The following is a 17,249-nucleotide window of genomic DNA, read 5'->3' on the forward strand; positions in this document are numbered from 1 at the left end:
TTCCTGCGAACAGAATTCTTTAAATAATTACACAAGAATCCAAAGCCATGCACCATTTTGATGTATCAATATCATTTCAGGAAACGGATATAGAGCCACTCAATGGAGAACTAACGGAAGATGCTATCAAAGTGTCGATAGTAACTGAAGGGGAAATGGCAAGCGAAGATGGAGAATCAAAGCTGCAGTCCGATAGTCCAGAGGAAACAACTTTAACCTTACTTGTTCCACTAATCCTTGATTCTTCAGTAAAATCTGCTGAAGACAGTGATGACAATGTGTCAGATAAGGTGAGAGAAATGTGAAAATTTTTCCATGGTGCTGACACAGTTTCTTGTTAAGGTTGATAAGATATACGAGTACATCATCATAAACAAAAAGACAAAATGCAAAAAAGCACTGCACCCTATTAATATGCAATGCCGCCTAATGGCGCAGCTTGCCTAGGGAGCAAGAGGTTGCTGGTTTGAATCCCCGCTGGTATGTTTCACAGACTTTGGGAAACACCTATATTGTTATTATTATTTATTATTATTCAATTTATTTACCGCCCTTCCAAAAATGGCTCAAGGCGGTTTACACGGAGAAATAAACAAATAAGATGGAACCCTCTCCCCAAAGGGCTCACAATCTAAAAAGAAACATAAGATAGATACCAGCAACAGTCACTGGAGATACTGTGCTGGGGGTGGGTAGGGCCAGTTACTCTCCTGCTGCTAAATAAAGAGAACCGCCACATTAAAAGGTGCCTCTTTGCCAAGGCAGCAGCGATATAGCAAAGATGCTGAAAGGCATCATCTCATACTGTACGGGAGATGGCAATGGTAAACTCCTCCTGTATTCTACTAAAGACAACCACAGGGCTCTGTGGTCGCCAGGAGTCGACACCAACTCGGCAGCATACTCTACTTTACCAAAGCATTAGTGCGTATAACCATTAACCCAAGATTTGTAGCAGTATTTCAGCCTTCAGAGATGCATCCTTGCTGCTGTTTAAAGCATGCCTGCCCTGCTTGTGGGGGCAGAATGCTCTGTTTCCTTGATAAAAGCTGTGATAGAAGGGAAACACCTGAGGATACACTTCTGTTGTAGAAGGGAAACACCTGAGGATACACTTGGAAAAAGTGTCCTCAGGACTGCATGAATATGTTCTGTTCATTGTGGGTTTCACTTTCTGTTCCCCTCCTCTGTCTCTTGCATTTATTCCAGACTCCTCCTCCCTGCTCAATCTACTCCACCACCACCCCCTATTCATTTATTGACCTTCTTTGTCTTTGCGCTTTTAGAGAGAGAGAGGTGGGCAAGGGCTTGACTCTGTGGGTGTGCTGCAGAATAGGATTGATCAGGTCTGTTATCTCTCATTTCCATATGCTGCTGTTGACATGTTCATAGAATATAATTAGAAATTATGATTAATATTCATGATAGCATCTTTGACGTAGGTTCTTTATGAATTGTTTCTTTTAAAAAACTTTTCAACAACAAAAAAACCTTCTTAAAGCACTTTACATAGAGCAATACAACTGTTCCCTGTCCTGAAAGGGCTCACGATTAAAAAAAAAAGAAAGAAACACACCCTGCAAAGATCCTGTGTTGGGTTGGATAGGGCCAGTTGTTCTCCCCCTGTTAAATATAAGAGAATCAATTTGAGATTTTAAAAATCTCAAAACATCCCGTTCTCCCCCACCCCCACTCTTTGCTCAGTTAGCGGGGATTATATTGTTGTTTTCCCCCTACCCCAAACTCCTCATATGAAATGTTTGGAGGCTTCTGGGGAGGAGCGGTTATGGTAATGTAAACAAATGTAGAATATTTAGGTAGCAGTGGTATCTTTCTTAGCTCTTTAATCATGGGACAAATATAAAGGTTTTGTGGCCCAGGCATGCCATGGCCAAGAGAAAATGATCTGGCTCTTGCTTGTTTGGGGTGAGAGATTGCTACACTGCCAGGTAGTTATGATTGCAGAACATGAGTTTTTTCTATCCATAGAACAGCCATATATTGACCTTGGTTGAAGGGTTATTGTGAGGAGGAGCAGAAGTATCCACTGATAACATGACTTCTGATTATTTTGGGTTTTATCCCTCAGGTTGAGAACATGGCAGATTTAGAAGTGCCACCACAAGAGGAACAACAAGCAACACAGAGGAAAAGGGCTCTGGTTCACAATGCAGGCCTTCTCGCACCCACAGACAAGGAAGAGCCCTCCAATAATGGCCTTTCAAACTCTGTCACAACGGAGGCTCCAGAAGATTCAATTTCTGAGAACGTGTCGCCCAACACAACCTCTTCCCTAGAGGAGCAAAGTGAGGAGGGCGGGTCTGACTCGCCAGAGGCTGCTGTTGCTCTGGGCCAGGGTTCTCTGGTGATGGTTGAACTGGAGGACATCTCATACCAGCAGCACACAGAGGGGCAAAAGAACCAACTGGATGAACAGTCTGAAGAGTCGGCCGAGCCAGCATCTGAGAGAGCAGCAGATAGCAGTTCAGAGGAAGCGGAAATCGAAGTACCCATAGTAGACAGGCGGACCTTACGAAGAAAGGCCAAAGGATACAAAGGGCCACCCAAGAAAAAAGGAAAGCTAATTTAAAAACTGAGCTGTTGACACCCAGTTGGAACAATTTACTGTTTGTTTTCTTTTTTTAAGTAAGCTATTAAAAAACAAACAAACAAACAAAAAAACCTACACAAAACACCAGGACACACATGTATTCAGACACTGGAATGGCGCCCTTTTTCCTGCTCAGTTACTCATTTTGTGTTCTTGACCACTATATAAGGAGATGCAAATCGGGCCTGAAAGCAAAAGTCCAGTCTTGCTCAATAATAAAGTAGAGGAACCAACTTAGCATAGTATGTTGTTAGGCGTAACAACCTTTCATCACCCACATTAGAGGTGTTTAAAGAAGCCAAACGCATTTCATCTGGCGTTGCAATTATAAAGCCCTCTGGTGTGGCTCTTGATTTGCAAGCCATTATATACAATAATTATCCCTCTAGAAGTGGACTGAGTGATAGCCATCGTTGAATATATATTTATTGTGTGTCATGGACATCAATGGTATCTCAGCCTAACATATCATTCATCGACATGCTGTGGAGGGATTAAACACACTCCCTGTCCTTGATGAATGATAACTTCACAGAGTTTTACCAGGGACAGAAGCTATAATTATAGTTATTTTCAAAACCCAATATAATTAAATTATTTGAATGAAAAAGTAAACTTTAACCCCATTTTTTGCAAAAACAAAAATACAAAATAAAAGTATTTGTGCTTAGTTGTGAGCACCTCACCTTTCCACATTACTACTTCTGTTCTTCATAGCTGCTACATTCAAGCAGCAAAATAAAGGTATTGGTGCTTAGATGGGTGCGTCCTTCCACTTCAGTTCTTCATGGCTACTCCATTCCAAGAATTCCCCCAAACAACTCTATATGCTCCCAAGTAAGGATCAGTTAATTCATGGTTTATGCTAGACATCCGGTTCTCTCACCTATGAATAAAGTGGATAGCTTATTTCTTTGCACAGATGAATCTCCTAATATAATGGCTAGAAAATTGGGCATAATTTAAACAAATAATGAGTGATGGGCACAGATAAGAACTTCAGATTTGTATGGTTACATATTTTCTAAGTAGCAGCAATTAGCAAGGTTCATGAAGAATGTCTTAAATAGTGTTAACTTCTTCTTTTTAGTGTATATTACTAAAAAGGTTCACTTGGATAGCTTTCAAAGATTTTATTTTAATCTGCTAAGAACCAGTCTGCTTTGGCTTTTTGGTTTGTACAAACTTTCTGATATTTTCTAATAGCGAAGTTGATAAGGGACTGCTTTTTAAAAACTCTTTGGTTGTCTTGGAGGGAGGAAAGTGCTGCTCATTTTTCAAAAGGCATGTCATAAGAAGCTTTGGATTTGAAGTGTATGGAATTGTCGAGTTGTCTAGATTTTCCAAAATGTTGCACTTCCCCCCCACCAATGTACATTGTATATTGTGGATGAAGAGTGGAAAACTGTGAGTTGTTTATAAGAAAAAAGTATTCAAGTGAACCTTCAGCATTTCTAAATTGATTAAACACTTTCTACAAAGTGCATAACAACCAGTTATGAATACCTGTAGCTTATCTCTTGTAGTACTGAGAATCCCCACCCCCACTTTTGTAAAATAAGACACCTTGACAATTTAAAAAGTCTACAGTTTTTGCTATATCATTAGGACTGGAATTTTTGAGAGGGTTAGATTGAAAAGATTTTGTGTACAGTGTTTTAACAATATAGGATATGGATGTTAGGTGTATTTGGGCTAAGCTTTAATAAAGAGTAAATATTTCATGGGACTTCGATTCGTGTTCTGTAAATTAAAACTACATTTTGTGGGGTGACTCAAGTTTGTATTCCTATGATGGCTTCTGGATTGGTGATCCTAATACTACATTGTGTTTAAATCTGTGTTTTTCTCAAGTCATGTGTCTGTCTTGCTGCATTTAATACCACAGAACTTTGTGAGTAGAGTCGATTCACCTGTAACTTGAATTTGACTATTCAGTACTGGCATCTCATTTCAGGATTTGTTCCTTCACTAAGAGTTCAGTGTCTCAATTCTTCTAGGGGTTTGTACTATAGTGATGTCTATAAACACCAGTAACTCCAGGAGCAGTTTGTCTGTATAAACTGGGATAATTCACATGGAAGTTATAGGAGAAGGACTTTGTAGTCAGGAAAAACCTAAACATGTGAGTTGTTCTAGTTCACATGCATTTCATCCAAATCAGAACGTGCCTCAAATCATGTTTTGTCTACAAAAATGTAACCTCTGACCCTCAATGAAGCCGAGAAGTGTTAAAGTAAATACTGATCTATAAGCTACGAAGATCCGTATTACTGATATGTGTAGCTTGCAAAATGTAAGGTTTATTGCTGGATGATGTTACTCCAATTAAATATTTGTTCTTATTCACTAGCTCTTTGTGTTAACTTTTCAAAAATGCAGGTCTTACTGTGGTTCTAGTACAGGTGGACCTCATCACACACGGTCCCAATAGTTGCCGATCCACGTATCCACGGTTGGGCAATAGAGACCCAACCGAAGTATATGCGGGTGCAAAAAGGCTAAATTCCAAGTACCCACTGTTCCTAGGTGGCTGGAAGTGACCTTCAAGGTCATTTGCTGAAAGGAGCCATTTTGTGGCTCTTTTTTCGGGGGGAGTCCCCTGTGATTTTTCATGGTAAATTGCCAAAATTTGAAGTTTGGAGGGGCATTGCAGGGCAGCTGGAGACCCACAGAGCATGGTATGGCACTTTAATTCTTGTATTTCTGCCATTTTTCACCTCCAGGAACCCAACTCCCCAATTTCCATAGCTGCTGCTACTAGTACTAAAATTTATATACCGCTTTTCAACAGAAGTTCTCAAAGCGGTTTACATAGAAAAATAAAGTGAATAAGATGGTTCCCTGTCCCCAAAGAACTCTGTCTAAAACAGGGCTGCTCAACTTTGACCCTCCTACAGATGCTGGCCTACGACTCCCATAATTCCTGGCTATTGGCCACTGTGGCTGAGGATTGTGGGAGTTGTAGTCCAAAAACAGCTGGGGAGGGCCTAAGTTGAGCAGGCCTGATCTAAAATGAAACAAGGTAGACACCAGTAACAGCCACTGGAGGATGCTGTGCTGTGGTTAGATAGGGTCAGTTGCTCTCCCCCTACTAAATATAAGAGAATCACCACTTTAAAAGGCGCTTCTCGATAGCCTCAATGTCTCATTATCTGTGGTTCTGTTAGCCACGGCTGTAGCCAAGAATGGGACTCCTGCAGAACCCCTGCAGAGTTCCGCCTGTAACTTCAAATTGCTGGGAACAGAATGACCTGTCAATATTATGCTGAATGATCAAGTAAAAACAAGAGTGGAAAAGAACAAGACTATGCCATTGAAGGATTTTGCAGCTTTGTAGAGGAAGAAATCAGTTTTAACTGTTACTACTTAGCATTGTATTTGAGGTGGTGTAAAAGGTCTATTATGCCAGCAAGGGAAGAAAATAGACCAGTTCTTGAGTGGGGTTCATAGCATATGAGATTAAAATATACTGTGGTACATACAAAAAGAAGTATTCTCATTGGCCTTTTAAGGTGAAGGTCAGGATCTAAAGAATGTTTGGTGAACTCAAACTTGCTTTTAGATGTGTGGTTCTTCCAGATCTTGCTCCTTGTTCAGATGTCTCACTTAAAGTATCTGCTTCTGATGTTGTCAAGATGTACTTTCCATCCCATACTCATGTTACCTTTTTTCAAAGGTTTTATTTCATGCTGAACTGTTAGTGAATCTTACCGCATGAAATAAGTAGGACCTCATCTTGATTTAGGAAAAACTCATTCGATCTTTAGCTGAAACGCTGCTGCAGTCCTCCTTTGCCAGTGAAACATTCCCTAGTCACTAATGCGATTTTTGTTGCTACGCAAACGTAAGCAATAAATAGTTCAGGTTTCAGTTCCATATTCCATATTCAGTATTGTTACAGCACTCAGCCTTCAGTAACAGAATTTGTCACAAATATGGCACTAGATGTTTTGTGGACATGTAGAACTGTGTTTGAATCTCTCAGTGTGATACTGTCTGACACTACACTACCTTTCATTTGTCCATTTTTAGCACATTGTTTCTGATGTATTTCAGAACAGTCATTAAAGTTATTTTGTAATTTTTCTCTCTGGTTTCAGTGATTTGAAGTCTCTTCTTCCAAACATGTAATCTATTTTGATATTCTGTATTGCTTTCCAAAAACCCAGGGTAGCTATGTAACACAACTGGTCTTGGATGACTTTCTTGACTGCAACTTGAACTGTTCACTTCTTAGACACTTCTTAGTGAGGGTCTAAGGGGACACAACCAATCTCTAAATTCAGTTGATCAAGTTACCTGCAGACTGAAGTTCCCCTCTAATTAGTGTTCCCTCTAACCGGAATTCCCAGATGTTGTTGACTACAACTCCCATAATCCCCAGCGAAAGGCGATTGCAGCTGGAGATGCTGGGAGTTGTAGTCAACAACATCTGGGAATCTCTGTTAGAGGGAACACTGCCTCTAATGGATGATTTGAAGATTGGAGGAACATCTACTCAAAGACATCGTTCTAATGAATCTTGAATACTGGAAATATTTAATTTCTAGTCTCTCCTACACCGTCTCATGAGAGTTTCACTTAACTTTTGTTTTCTGTAGCAAAATTAAACACATCTATAAACTACTGTATTAACAGCAAAAAAAGCATGTGTGGGCTGCAGCTCTGAGCACAGAAGCGATGCTCAAACGGATTCAGTTGCTTTGTAGTAGCTTGCCTCCTTTATTATACTGGACTGGCTCTCCATCCCTTATTTGGCTGTAGATTTATAATGTTATTTTCAATATTGCAGAGCCACATCTAAATGCTTCATACATCCCTTTTCTGGAAAAGAGGAGTTAAGAGGTAAAAGATATGGCTATAGTATCATCGGTGCAAGCTGCTTCAGTTACCCTTGCCACTTACCATATTTTATAGGGTAAAAGGCTAGGCTGTTTAGAATAGTGGTTCATTCACATGCGACACAGAGATCTAGCCAAAGAGGCTCACGCACACTGCCTGTAAGGGTGGGGTGGCTCAGTGCTGGTGCATCGTAGCACTTGTGACACTACTGTCCTTATTTGCTATGGGAGTAGCACCACAAGTGTGATGACACACTACTTAGTAGGCATGGATCCGTTCCACCCTCACAAGCAGTGCAGGTTGGCTGTAGAGTGCTTTGCAAGCATCATATGCACCTCTCTCGCCAATGGATCTCTGTGCAGTATGTGAGCCACTCAGTTTACTTTTTAAGTCAGACTATCTCTACAAGATGCCTTCTGGGAAAATCTCACTTTTATTTCAAACCTTTAAACTACACTGACTAAACAAAACATTAGGTTATGGTTCACACATCTATTTGGCACTAAGGAGTAGAAAAATGCTTTTGTAACAATGAGTTTTGTATCTCCTGCATAAGCTACTGTGGTTTGGTTTATTTATTATTTGTTATATTTATATCTGTATTCAAGCCATGCCCATCTGGCTCGGTTGCACCCTGTGCCTCCGAGACCTAATTTTGGCTTTCCATAATATTGTTATGTCTGCTGAGACTCTGCTCAGTCAATGGAGAGAGTAATCATTCTGATTGGGTATATTTCTAATGCCCCCAGATGGTCAGTGTGATCACAGGGCATGGGGAAATGCCGCAGTGGGTTCTTCGTGCCTGTGGGGGTATACAAGGTTTGTCAGAAGAGAGCTCTTGCCATTAGACATGGAATAAACTTTCTTTTAATAAGCAAGTACTGAGAGAGCTAAGGAATGCAAGGTCAATGCTTGCCTCCTCTAGATAAGGAACCTAGAGTTAATCAGGACAAGTCATACTGGAAATTGTTTCTTTTACCCAAGTGATCTGTATAGAAATAGCCCTTGTGCTTCCTTTTGTCTTCAGAGAAATACCCAGAGCACCCAAAGGAACTTACTATTCCTGCAGCCCCACCACACTGCCCTACCTGTTAAAACTCCTCTGTCCACAGCACAATGGGCACACCCCTGACCATGCCCCCCCCAGCCACCTTGCTGTCTTTTGTCTGTCAACACATAGGGTTTCCTCCCCGCCCTCCACATTTGCCACTGGCCCCAAGGCCTCTCACTTTATATGTGCACAAAAAGAACTGGTTTCTTGCACAGGACATCTTTGCTTTCTCTCCTTCCTGCCCCACCAGGAGATCCTTTGGTGTGCTTCCCTGACTGGCCCCTTGGTAGACACACTGCCTTTCTTCGTGGACTGGAGCTGCCCTGACTAAGCTCCTTGCAATTAATGGGTTACATCTCCTTTTCACAAAGGAAACATGTAGCTGTGACTCTCAAATGTAGCCATTGGCCTAGAAAAGGTAGCTATAGATGGGGGGGTCTCTCTCTCTCTCTCTCTCTATACATATATATATATATACACACACACACACCTCTTAGCACTATTGAATGTACATTGGAGGTAATGGAGTGCCGTTCTCAGCACATTAACTCCCTTATGGGAGTCCATTGCCAGCAACTTCTTTTTTACAAGTCAAAAGCACTCACTGCTTTTGACTTGTAAATTTCTGTTCTCCTACCCATGATCATCTTTCCCTGTAACTTAGTTTATAGTTTGGCTGTATGCAGGTTTGCACCAAGCTTAATTACCCCACATCAAAACCAAAACATAATCACAAAGGGTGGTAACAGCCACACTTCAGAGCAAACATGGTAACACTTCAACTTTAATGTACAAGATTAACTCATGACAGAAGCTTAATGTTAGGCCAAATTTAAATTGGCACGTAAATAAGTATTTAGAACGAAAGGTAAAGTTGTGCCATCAAATTGTAGTCAACTCCTAGTGACCACAGAGCCATGTGGGGTTTTTTTGTAGAATACAGGAGGGGTTTACTATTTCCATCTCCCACACAGTATGAGATGATGCCTTTCAGCATCTTCCTATATTGCTGCTGCCCAGTATAGGTGTTGGGGATTTGAACCAGCAAACTCTTGCTCCCTAGGCAAGTTACTTCCCCACGGCACTATTAGGTGGCTAGAGAAGTGCAAAACATTTCGACATCAAAACATTTCAACTCAAAATAGGCAGTTTTGAGCTGGGAACAAAACCACCCCATTTCAATCAAAATGTTTTGAGTGCCATGTTGGAGGCCTGTTTTCCCCTTGCTGATTGGTTTTCCAGTATTGGCTTCAGATCAGCTTGCAATCTCTTTCTTGGTTAGCTTATCATGGGCAACTGTACCCACATTGGCTGTGGGGTGGAAGCCCCAAAAGAGGGAGTTTCAAAATGTAGTCAAAGGGACTGGGAGACAGAGAGAGCCTGTGTGTCTTTCTTTGAAGAGGGTACATCAGGAGGAGGAGGAGGGGAAAGTTTGATTTTATAGTTTTCTCTTCCCAGCACTGAGTATAATAAGCTGTGCTATTGCTGCTATAACTATCTTGGTTTTGCTGGATCTCAGATTGACAAAGGCAGAACTTGGGTGCGTGCCTGCCTTGACTTGTGGTTTGATTTGCTTGTATAGTGTTGTGGCAAGAAAAGGAGTGTGGCAGCTCTGTGTGTGTGTGTGTGTGTGTGTGTAGTATTTCTCAGTGATTGCTGTGATGAGCATCATGTCTGGCCTTGAGACTACTTGTGCTTGAGACTCACTGCTCTAGTTGAGGTCATGGTTATGCTTGCTGCTAAGAGTGCTGCTGCAATGCTAAGAAGTAACATAAGGCATCAATTGTGTGTGAGAGCAACTTGTGCCAGTGATGTTACTTTAGCACAGGCACTGTGGTAGGCAGTGGATTCTAAGTTAGTGATTTTATTTTGGGGGGGGGGCATTTTTGGAGTATTTGAAATGTGTGTTTTGTGCTGGGAGAGACAGATTTCCTTCTACTGTGTGCTTCAACAGTGTTTTTCAAGGAAGGGTTGCAAAATGCATTCCAAATTGCAATTCAAAACGTCTGTGCACACTCCAAGTGCAGCTTGTTCTGGCCATAGGGAACAATCAGGAAACTCAACACTCCATTGTTACCCATGGGTAGCTACAAGGCAAAGTCAGTTGTGTGGTAGGGCATGATATGTGCAACCTACCACCCAACCCACAAAAGAAATGGATGAGCAGGCACTTTCTAAACAAATTTTTAACCTTTTCCCCAAACCCCCATAGGATTTTAAAATGTAACAATTTTTTTAAAATGTTAAATTGCCTGCTTGCCCCTTACTTTTGCAGGTTGGGTAGTAGGTGGCACCCATCATGCCCTACCACACAGCCGACTTTGGTTAAGAGCTACCCATGGGGAACAATGGAGTGGGAGTTTCTCAATTGTTCTCTATGTCCAAAACACTTGAAACCTTTTGAGTTTTGTTCCATCAAAACAGCCAGTCGACTGCTGTTTGTCGAAACGGTTCGGCCATCTGTATTACGAGCTGGAAACATAAATACAAAATGTGTTTCGAGCACATCTCTAAACTTCTTTAGCCATCTGTGGTAATGTTTCATTTCTTTACTGGGTCACAGCTGAATACACAATGCTTGTACTTGTAATGAAGCTTTCAGAAGTCTGTTTTTGCTCCTATAAGCAGATATTTTGAAGTTAGATACAGAATTCTGTTTCCTTAGAACAAGCAATGACTGTCTCCATGAAATATCAGCTTTATTTCCTGCTTTAGGGCTCTCTGCTTCCCTTTTTACCCAATTAGCAGCAGTCTCCTCCCTCATTCCACTGACTGACTACACTTCCTACCTGCCAAAGAGGTTGCCTCCCAGTATTTTTAGTAGTAGTAGTTCAGATCTAGTGTCACTTCAAATAAATCAAAAATGCTTAGAATAATCAAGATCCAATAAGCTTTAATCCAAGTTGGTTCCCCTTATTATTGGCAACGATAAATGGAAAAACAGTTCTCAAACAGTTTTGTCTTCAGGTGTTGATTGATGCTTCGGCAAAAGTTCTTTAGCAGCAAATAGTTGGAGGCACTACTTGCAAAAGTCACTGTGGAAAGCTGAACGTAATATGACAGCTATACCAGAAGAACTGCATTAATGCACCCATCGTTTTCTGGATTGTTGGTTACTTGTGCATACTTTCCTAAAGGAGGAAAACAGAATCTGCATAAGAACTGTGAAGTGGAACTTAAGTCTTGTAACAGACACAAACTGATAAAGCTTGTCCAGACACTTATTACAGTCTGTCAGAGTTCTACCCCGCTACACATAGCATCAGAGAATGAACTAGTCAACCTGCTTCTAGACCAAGGCTGCACAACTTTGGCCCTCCTGCAAATGAACTACAACTCCCGTCAGCCATGACTAAGCTACTGGATGAAAACTGGGGGGTCAAAATTGTGTAGCTCTGCTTTAGAGGAAGAAAGTCTCAAATCTATTGTCTCTCCTCTTCCTTCCTCATCGGAGAAACTTCCTAGGACCACATAGGGAGGGTATCAAGCTACTATATTTGGGGGTAACATGTAAAATTTCTTCTTACACTTGAGACTGAGGCTGTTTAGCTTAAGTGATCTGGAGTAGAGGTGAGCAGTACAGTGACCAAGTTTGGGGAATGACACTTAGAATGGTAAAAACCCAAGCAGACTGTAAAGCGCTCTAGAAATAACTTGGGTGAGTGGGCAACAAAATGGACCAGAGAGCACCCCAGAGTACTGGACTAGTGAAGAACAATTTAAGTATGGAGAATAGTAACTGAGATTAGGACAAAGAATCCTAGCTTTACACATAACCTGCTGGGGTTTGATCTAGCAATGACTAACAACAAAAATTCTGTGTGCTGCAGTTGTGAGAAGGGAAAGTTTCATGCTGAAAAGAACTGCCAGCATTGTAATACCCTTATACATGTCCATGGTATGGCTACACCTGGAATACTATTATTTATTTATTCGATTTCTACACTGCCCTTCCAACAAAGGAACATAGAAAGCTGCCATATACTGAGTCAGACCATAGATCCATCTAGCTCAGTATTGTCTTCAGACTGGCAGTGGCTTCTCCAAGGTCGCAGGCAGGAATCTCTCTCAGCCCTATCTTGGAGATCCTGCCAGGGAGGGAACTTGGAACCTAGATGCTCTTCCCAGAGCGGCTCCATCCCCTCAGGGGAATAGGAAGCTGCCTTATGCCAAGTTAGGACATCATAGGAACATAGGAAGCTGCCATATACTGAGTCTTCCCAGAGCGGCTCCATCCCCTCAGGGGAATATCTTACAAATTTCCAAATATCTTCCAAAAATGGCTCAGGGCGGTTTACACAGAGAAATAATAAATAAGATGGATCCCTGTCCCCAAAGGGCTCACAATCTAAAAGAACTATTGTGCATAATTCTCAGCATGTAAAGCTGGAAAGAGGCAAAAGCATTAGGCCTTCTTTCTAGTAACAATACTAAGCTATTATTTATTAAGATAATGGAGGACAGGATAGAGGATTGTAAAAATATGCATTTGGAGAGAGTTTTTCTTTTCCTCATAATAGTAGACCTTGGGGTCATCAAAAGAAATGGGTCAGGACAATTACTTAAGAATATAGCCATAAGATTCCAGCAGAGTTTGAGCCATCCAGATAGCTTTCTGATTGACTCTTCTGAAACGCATTAGGCATAATAAAAAAAGCACAGTGCTATATTCTTTTTTGTTTTAGAGAAGAAAAACAAGTGTCCTGTTGGTAGTCTTGGTCATAATGGCTATATAGAGCCACTAAATACTAGGTGCCTCTGAGCAATAGTGGGAGAGTGCTATTATCTTAAAGCCCTACTTGCAGGCTTTCCTGGGGCATCTGGCTGGACTGTGGGATGGACACTCATCTAGCAGGGTGCTTAATTTCTCCAAGACTACTAGGAGGACTAGAAATAAAGTAAAACCAAGGCAAGCTATCAGGACACCACCACAGATATTTACAGTGCTAAATATCTATTGATTTGGGCCATGGTCCAGATAATTGTATATTTAGGGAGAAGCCACATGAGCAAGAGTCATCTCTTATGGGAGAGAAAAAGATTCCCTATGTAGAGTTAGACATGCCTAATTCCACTAAAATATGTTACTGTGCTATTAATCCCGCTTAAGAAGATGGCGAGGGGGCAAACCTGTGAATATTTTGTAAAATTGTGGCTTTTTTGGTAATTTGTTGGATTCTGGTCACATTTTTAGGATGCATATCAAAGTAAGAATGGCAGTATCATACGTACACTATTGTATACAAGCGTTTTAGACAAGTTTTCCACTTGGTAGCATTCAAGACTGCTTACAGCTTGCAAACAGTTTTTGGATACTTACCCCAAACTACTTTGCCCCCTTGAGTCACGAGCCCAAGTTCACTCACATTGACCTCGATGACGGTACCTTTCGTAATGACCCCCAAAGATGTATACAGAGGAGAAGAGGGATTCTTTTTTACACCAAGGATAGGCAGACAAAAAGTGGCCTTGAGTTCAGGATGTGTTACATGGGCCTTCTTGAATCGCAAACCCTGTTATATAACAAAATAATATTAGTTACACTGCCTTCTTTCTATGACTACGTCTGTTGAAAACTAGCCTTCTTGAATTGCAATTCTAAGCAGTCAAATGATTATGATCCAACACAAAATCAGAAGCTTGATCTCTAAAGTGGTTACTATTAAACTCTAGCCTTTTCTTGGATATACTATTCTACTGCAAGTTATTTTAAAAACCAATGCCTGGTAATTAATATTCTATAGTTTTACCTCTGAGCTACTTAAATACCATTTCCAAAAGTTATTTACATCATTACAAAGAAGACAGTCTAACTGTACTATTGCTGAAATTGCCAGTAAAATGTTTTACTGAAGGCTGTTAATCATGAAAACATACAATGCTTACATACTGATTCACCAATATTTTTGAAGCATTTACCATAGGCCGGATGAATCGCTCATATTTTGGAGGTTTTCTAGTGAAGCCATCCCCAACAAAACACACTTTCGTGACCATTCTCTTCCATGCCTTCTTCTTTCTCTTTCCTGTACGGAGCACCTTGAGCACTTCTGTCTCTCCCTGAGCACGGACTTTGGGAACAGGAACCTCCCATTTTCCCTACAAAAAGTGGTTAGAGTACTGTTACAGTTCTAATGCTGAAAGATGGAGATAACAATTAAGTTTTAACCAGTAAGAACCACGTCCTATTCATGTATCCTTTGTAAGAGTGCCAGAGTGGCTAATTTTAAAAGTGGGATTGGTAGTTTGTCAGTGAAATAAAAATGGAAGTGTTAGCATAGTGTTCACCAATCCACAGTTTTTGGCTAAGCTCAGTCCTCCCTTAAGTTCTTTGTGCATGCCAGAGGAACTGCTGGGGAGCAAGGGGTCTCTCTCATACAATGCTGGGCTTTGAAACAGGTAGATGAAATGCATTATTTTTAGCTGCTCCAAAGTTCAGTGTGGCATGAGACACCCTCACTCCTCCGAGTATGCTAGAGGACATGGGAGACTGGGTCTCATAATGTGTTGGGATTTTGGAGCAGGCAGAAGCAGCACATCTCTTTCCTTCTGAATGCTCCAAAACTACAGTTTTGTCCCTTTTTCAAGCCTAGTGGTTCCCCATTGTTTCCCCATGATGTTCTCCTGGTCTTTTAAAGAAAACAAAAACAAAGGGCCTCATGTTCTGAATGAACACCAGAACTACTGGCTTGCAATCCATTATTTTAACATTTAAAGTAAATCTTTAGCAGGTAGAACCTGAACACTATACTGTTACTTACAGCTTTCTCTTTTCGCTTCTGTTTAATCATATTGGAAAGCACTTTAGCTCGGGATTGGCCTTCTCTGTCCAGCAGATATGCTGGTACAGCTCCTCCTGGGGTTTTCTCATCATTCTTCTGCTTGGTATTTCTTTTTTCATGCATCTTAATACTGGAAGAAAATATTGTGTATATATATATTAAGGTAATTTTTGCCTTTCAGCTCGATATTTGTAAAGTTTGGAATCAAAGCAAACTGAGAAGAGTTTCATCACAATGTTTGAAGTTGTTTGGTTTTTTTTTTTACACTAATGAGGGAGTGCCTGAATCATCCTCATGAAACAAAGCAATATGAATGGCAAACTACTAACTTGTTTCATTTTTCTTGAAATAGCTACATAAAGCCAAATAAAAGTATACTGATTCTAACATAGCTTTACAAGGTTTCAGTAATGGACAAAATGTTTCCAAGATTGTATGTTCCAGGCCTGTACAATACCCATGATTCACCATATCAAAATAGTTCAATTACAGAATAAAAAAACCCACTCACGTCTTCTTCATCTGTATCTTCTCTGCATGACGTTGTTTATGGTAAAGCTTAGCTTTTAATCCAATCATTTTCTTGGCTTTCTTTGAGCGCTCATGAGCCTCACGGCCCTCTTTCTTTCTCTTCTTCTCATGGTAATCCAAGCGATAGCCATATCGCTTACGGTGTAACTCTATGTACTCGTTCTGAGGCTGTTAAGTGTAAGGAAATGAATTTAAGTTTTTTAAAATAAGGATGCCAAAAATAGATGTTTGCTAGGCCTTCATTTTAAGATATGGCAAGAACAACCACCACCACATCATCCCATTTAAGGAATACTTTGTGAACATTGAAACAAATCACACTGATTGCTTTTTCTCTCATACTTTAAGATATGTGGTTTGGTCCATTTAGCAGTTCAACTAATAGAAGTGCACAGTTCTTTAAAGGATAACGGCATCCAGTTACTGCCGGCCATACCTGTGCTACCACATATTCTTTCAGTTGACCACGCAAACATGGCAATCTCCTTGTGATTTTGTTGCAGATGCTGTGACTCAAACACAAGAGCCAGAGTCTCAACAGTCAGCCATGACCCATGCATGTTTACTCAGAAGTAAGTCCCGCTGAGCTCAATAGGTAAGTGTCCCAAGTAAGTGTTCATTTACAAGCTAGCCGCTAGATAACAACATAATGATCGCAGAGCACGAGTTGGTTTGTTTTGGAGTGTTGATTTCACCACAAAACAAAAAGCACCTGAACAAAGAAAGAGTCCCTCCCACACACACAGAGAGAGGCAATTTGATGAAGGAACTATTGGGTGAGGGCTGTGAAGATATGGGTTCAAACCAAAGATCATCTATGAAGCTCACAGGCTGCCTCGAGCCAGTCGCTCTCTCTCAGCCTAGCCTACCTTAGGCTACCTATAGAGTTGCTATGAGGGCAAAACAGGGGGCCAGGAGGGACCACGTGCGCTGCATTGCCTTGAGCCTCCTCAAGGATGGGCGGGACAGAAATGTGATATATGATGAAAATTCATAGCGAGTATATACGGTGCTTCTAGCAATTTCAGAAGGAAACCCGCAGGCGGCTCAGCCGCAACACGAAAAGTGCGGATGGGAGAAGGATAATTGCTGGTTGGTCTCCCGTCCTCCTCTTCCTCCATGAGGAATCTCAGTGGCCCCTTGAGACGACGACGACGCCCTCCTCTGAAGACACCCAGGGCAAATGAGCAGCTTCACCTAGATCCCAGATCCAAAGCCTGAACCCACTCACCATGATGGACTAGCGCCTTGGAACCAACTTCTTCTGCTCCGGCTACCCACTCAGGCCCCTCCGCTGAAGGAGCCGATCTCGAAAGGAAAAGGCGGGTTCTGCTGTGAAAATGCTCCGAGTCGCAACTGCTTCCTCTTTCTGTTGTTCCGCGTCCTTGTGAACAAGCCCGGATGTTCTGCATTCCTCCCTACACATTCC

General features: G+C 41.3%; 2 protein-coding genes across 13 annotated transcripts in view; one reads left to right on the forward strand and one right to left on the reverse strand.

Annotated features, from left to right (window-relative positions):
* The window catches only part of FAM169A (family with sequence similarity 169 member A), a 55,894-nt gene extending 50,931 nt beyond the window's left edge, over positions 1 to 4,963 (forward strand). For 11 of the 12 annotated variants that reach the window (XM_053299320.1, XM_053299314.1, XM_053299313.1 and 8 more), the window contains exons 12-14: positions 81 to 290; positions 1,287 to 1,346; positions 2,090 to 4,963. In XM_053299320.1, coding sequence (XP_053155295.1) covers positions 81 to 290; positions 1,287 to 1,346; positions 2,090 to 2,590 — 771 coding nt within the window. In that variant the 3' untranslated portion in view covers positions 2,591 to 4,963. The remainder of the gene's footprint in view (positions 1 to 80; positions 291 to 1,286; positions 1,347 to 2,089) is intronic. The other variant, XM_053299315.1, reaches the window with a different exon arrangement.
* A 6,420-nt stretch (positions 4,964 to 11,383) lies between these two features.
* On the reverse strand, positions 11,384 to 17,210 carry NSA2 (NSA2 ribosome biogenesis factor). Its single transcript, XM_053292641.1, has 6 exons — positions 17,052 to 17,210; positions 15,801 to 15,988; positions 15,269 to 15,419; positions 14,427 to 14,606; positions 13,828 to 14,020; positions 11,384 to 11,638 (listed from the first exon to the last, which is right to left on the reverse strand). Exons 1-6 carry the CDS (start codon positions 17,052 to 17,054, stop codon positions 11,571 to 11,573), a joined length of 783 nt encoding a protein of 260 aa, XP_053148616.1. The 5' UTR covers positions 17,055 to 17,210; the 3' UTR covers positions 11,384 to 11,570.
* Between the last annotated feature and the right edge of the window lie 39 nt (positions 17,211 to 17,249).

This window comes from Hemicordylus capensis, chromosome 2, assembly GCF_027244095.1.
Source record: "Hemicordylus capensis ecotype Gifberg chromosome 2, rHemCap1.1.pri, whole genome shotgun sequence".
NCBI classification, from domain to species: Eukaryota; Metazoa; Chordata; class Lepidosauria; order Squamata; family Cordylidae; genus Hemicordylus; species Hemicordylus capensis.

Bases quoted from the DNA above. Each gene is read 5' to 3' on its own strand.
- NSA2 (XM_053292641.1), bottom strand. The intron at 14,021-14,426 runs GTAAATGCTTCA...GTTATATAACAG, and splicing joins AGCGATTCATCCGGCCTATG to GGTTTGCGATTCAAGAAGGC. The intron at 11,639-13,827 runs GTAAGTATCCAA...TTCCTCCTTTAG, and splicing joins AGGGGGCAAAGTAGTTTGGG to GAAAGTATGCACAAGTAACC.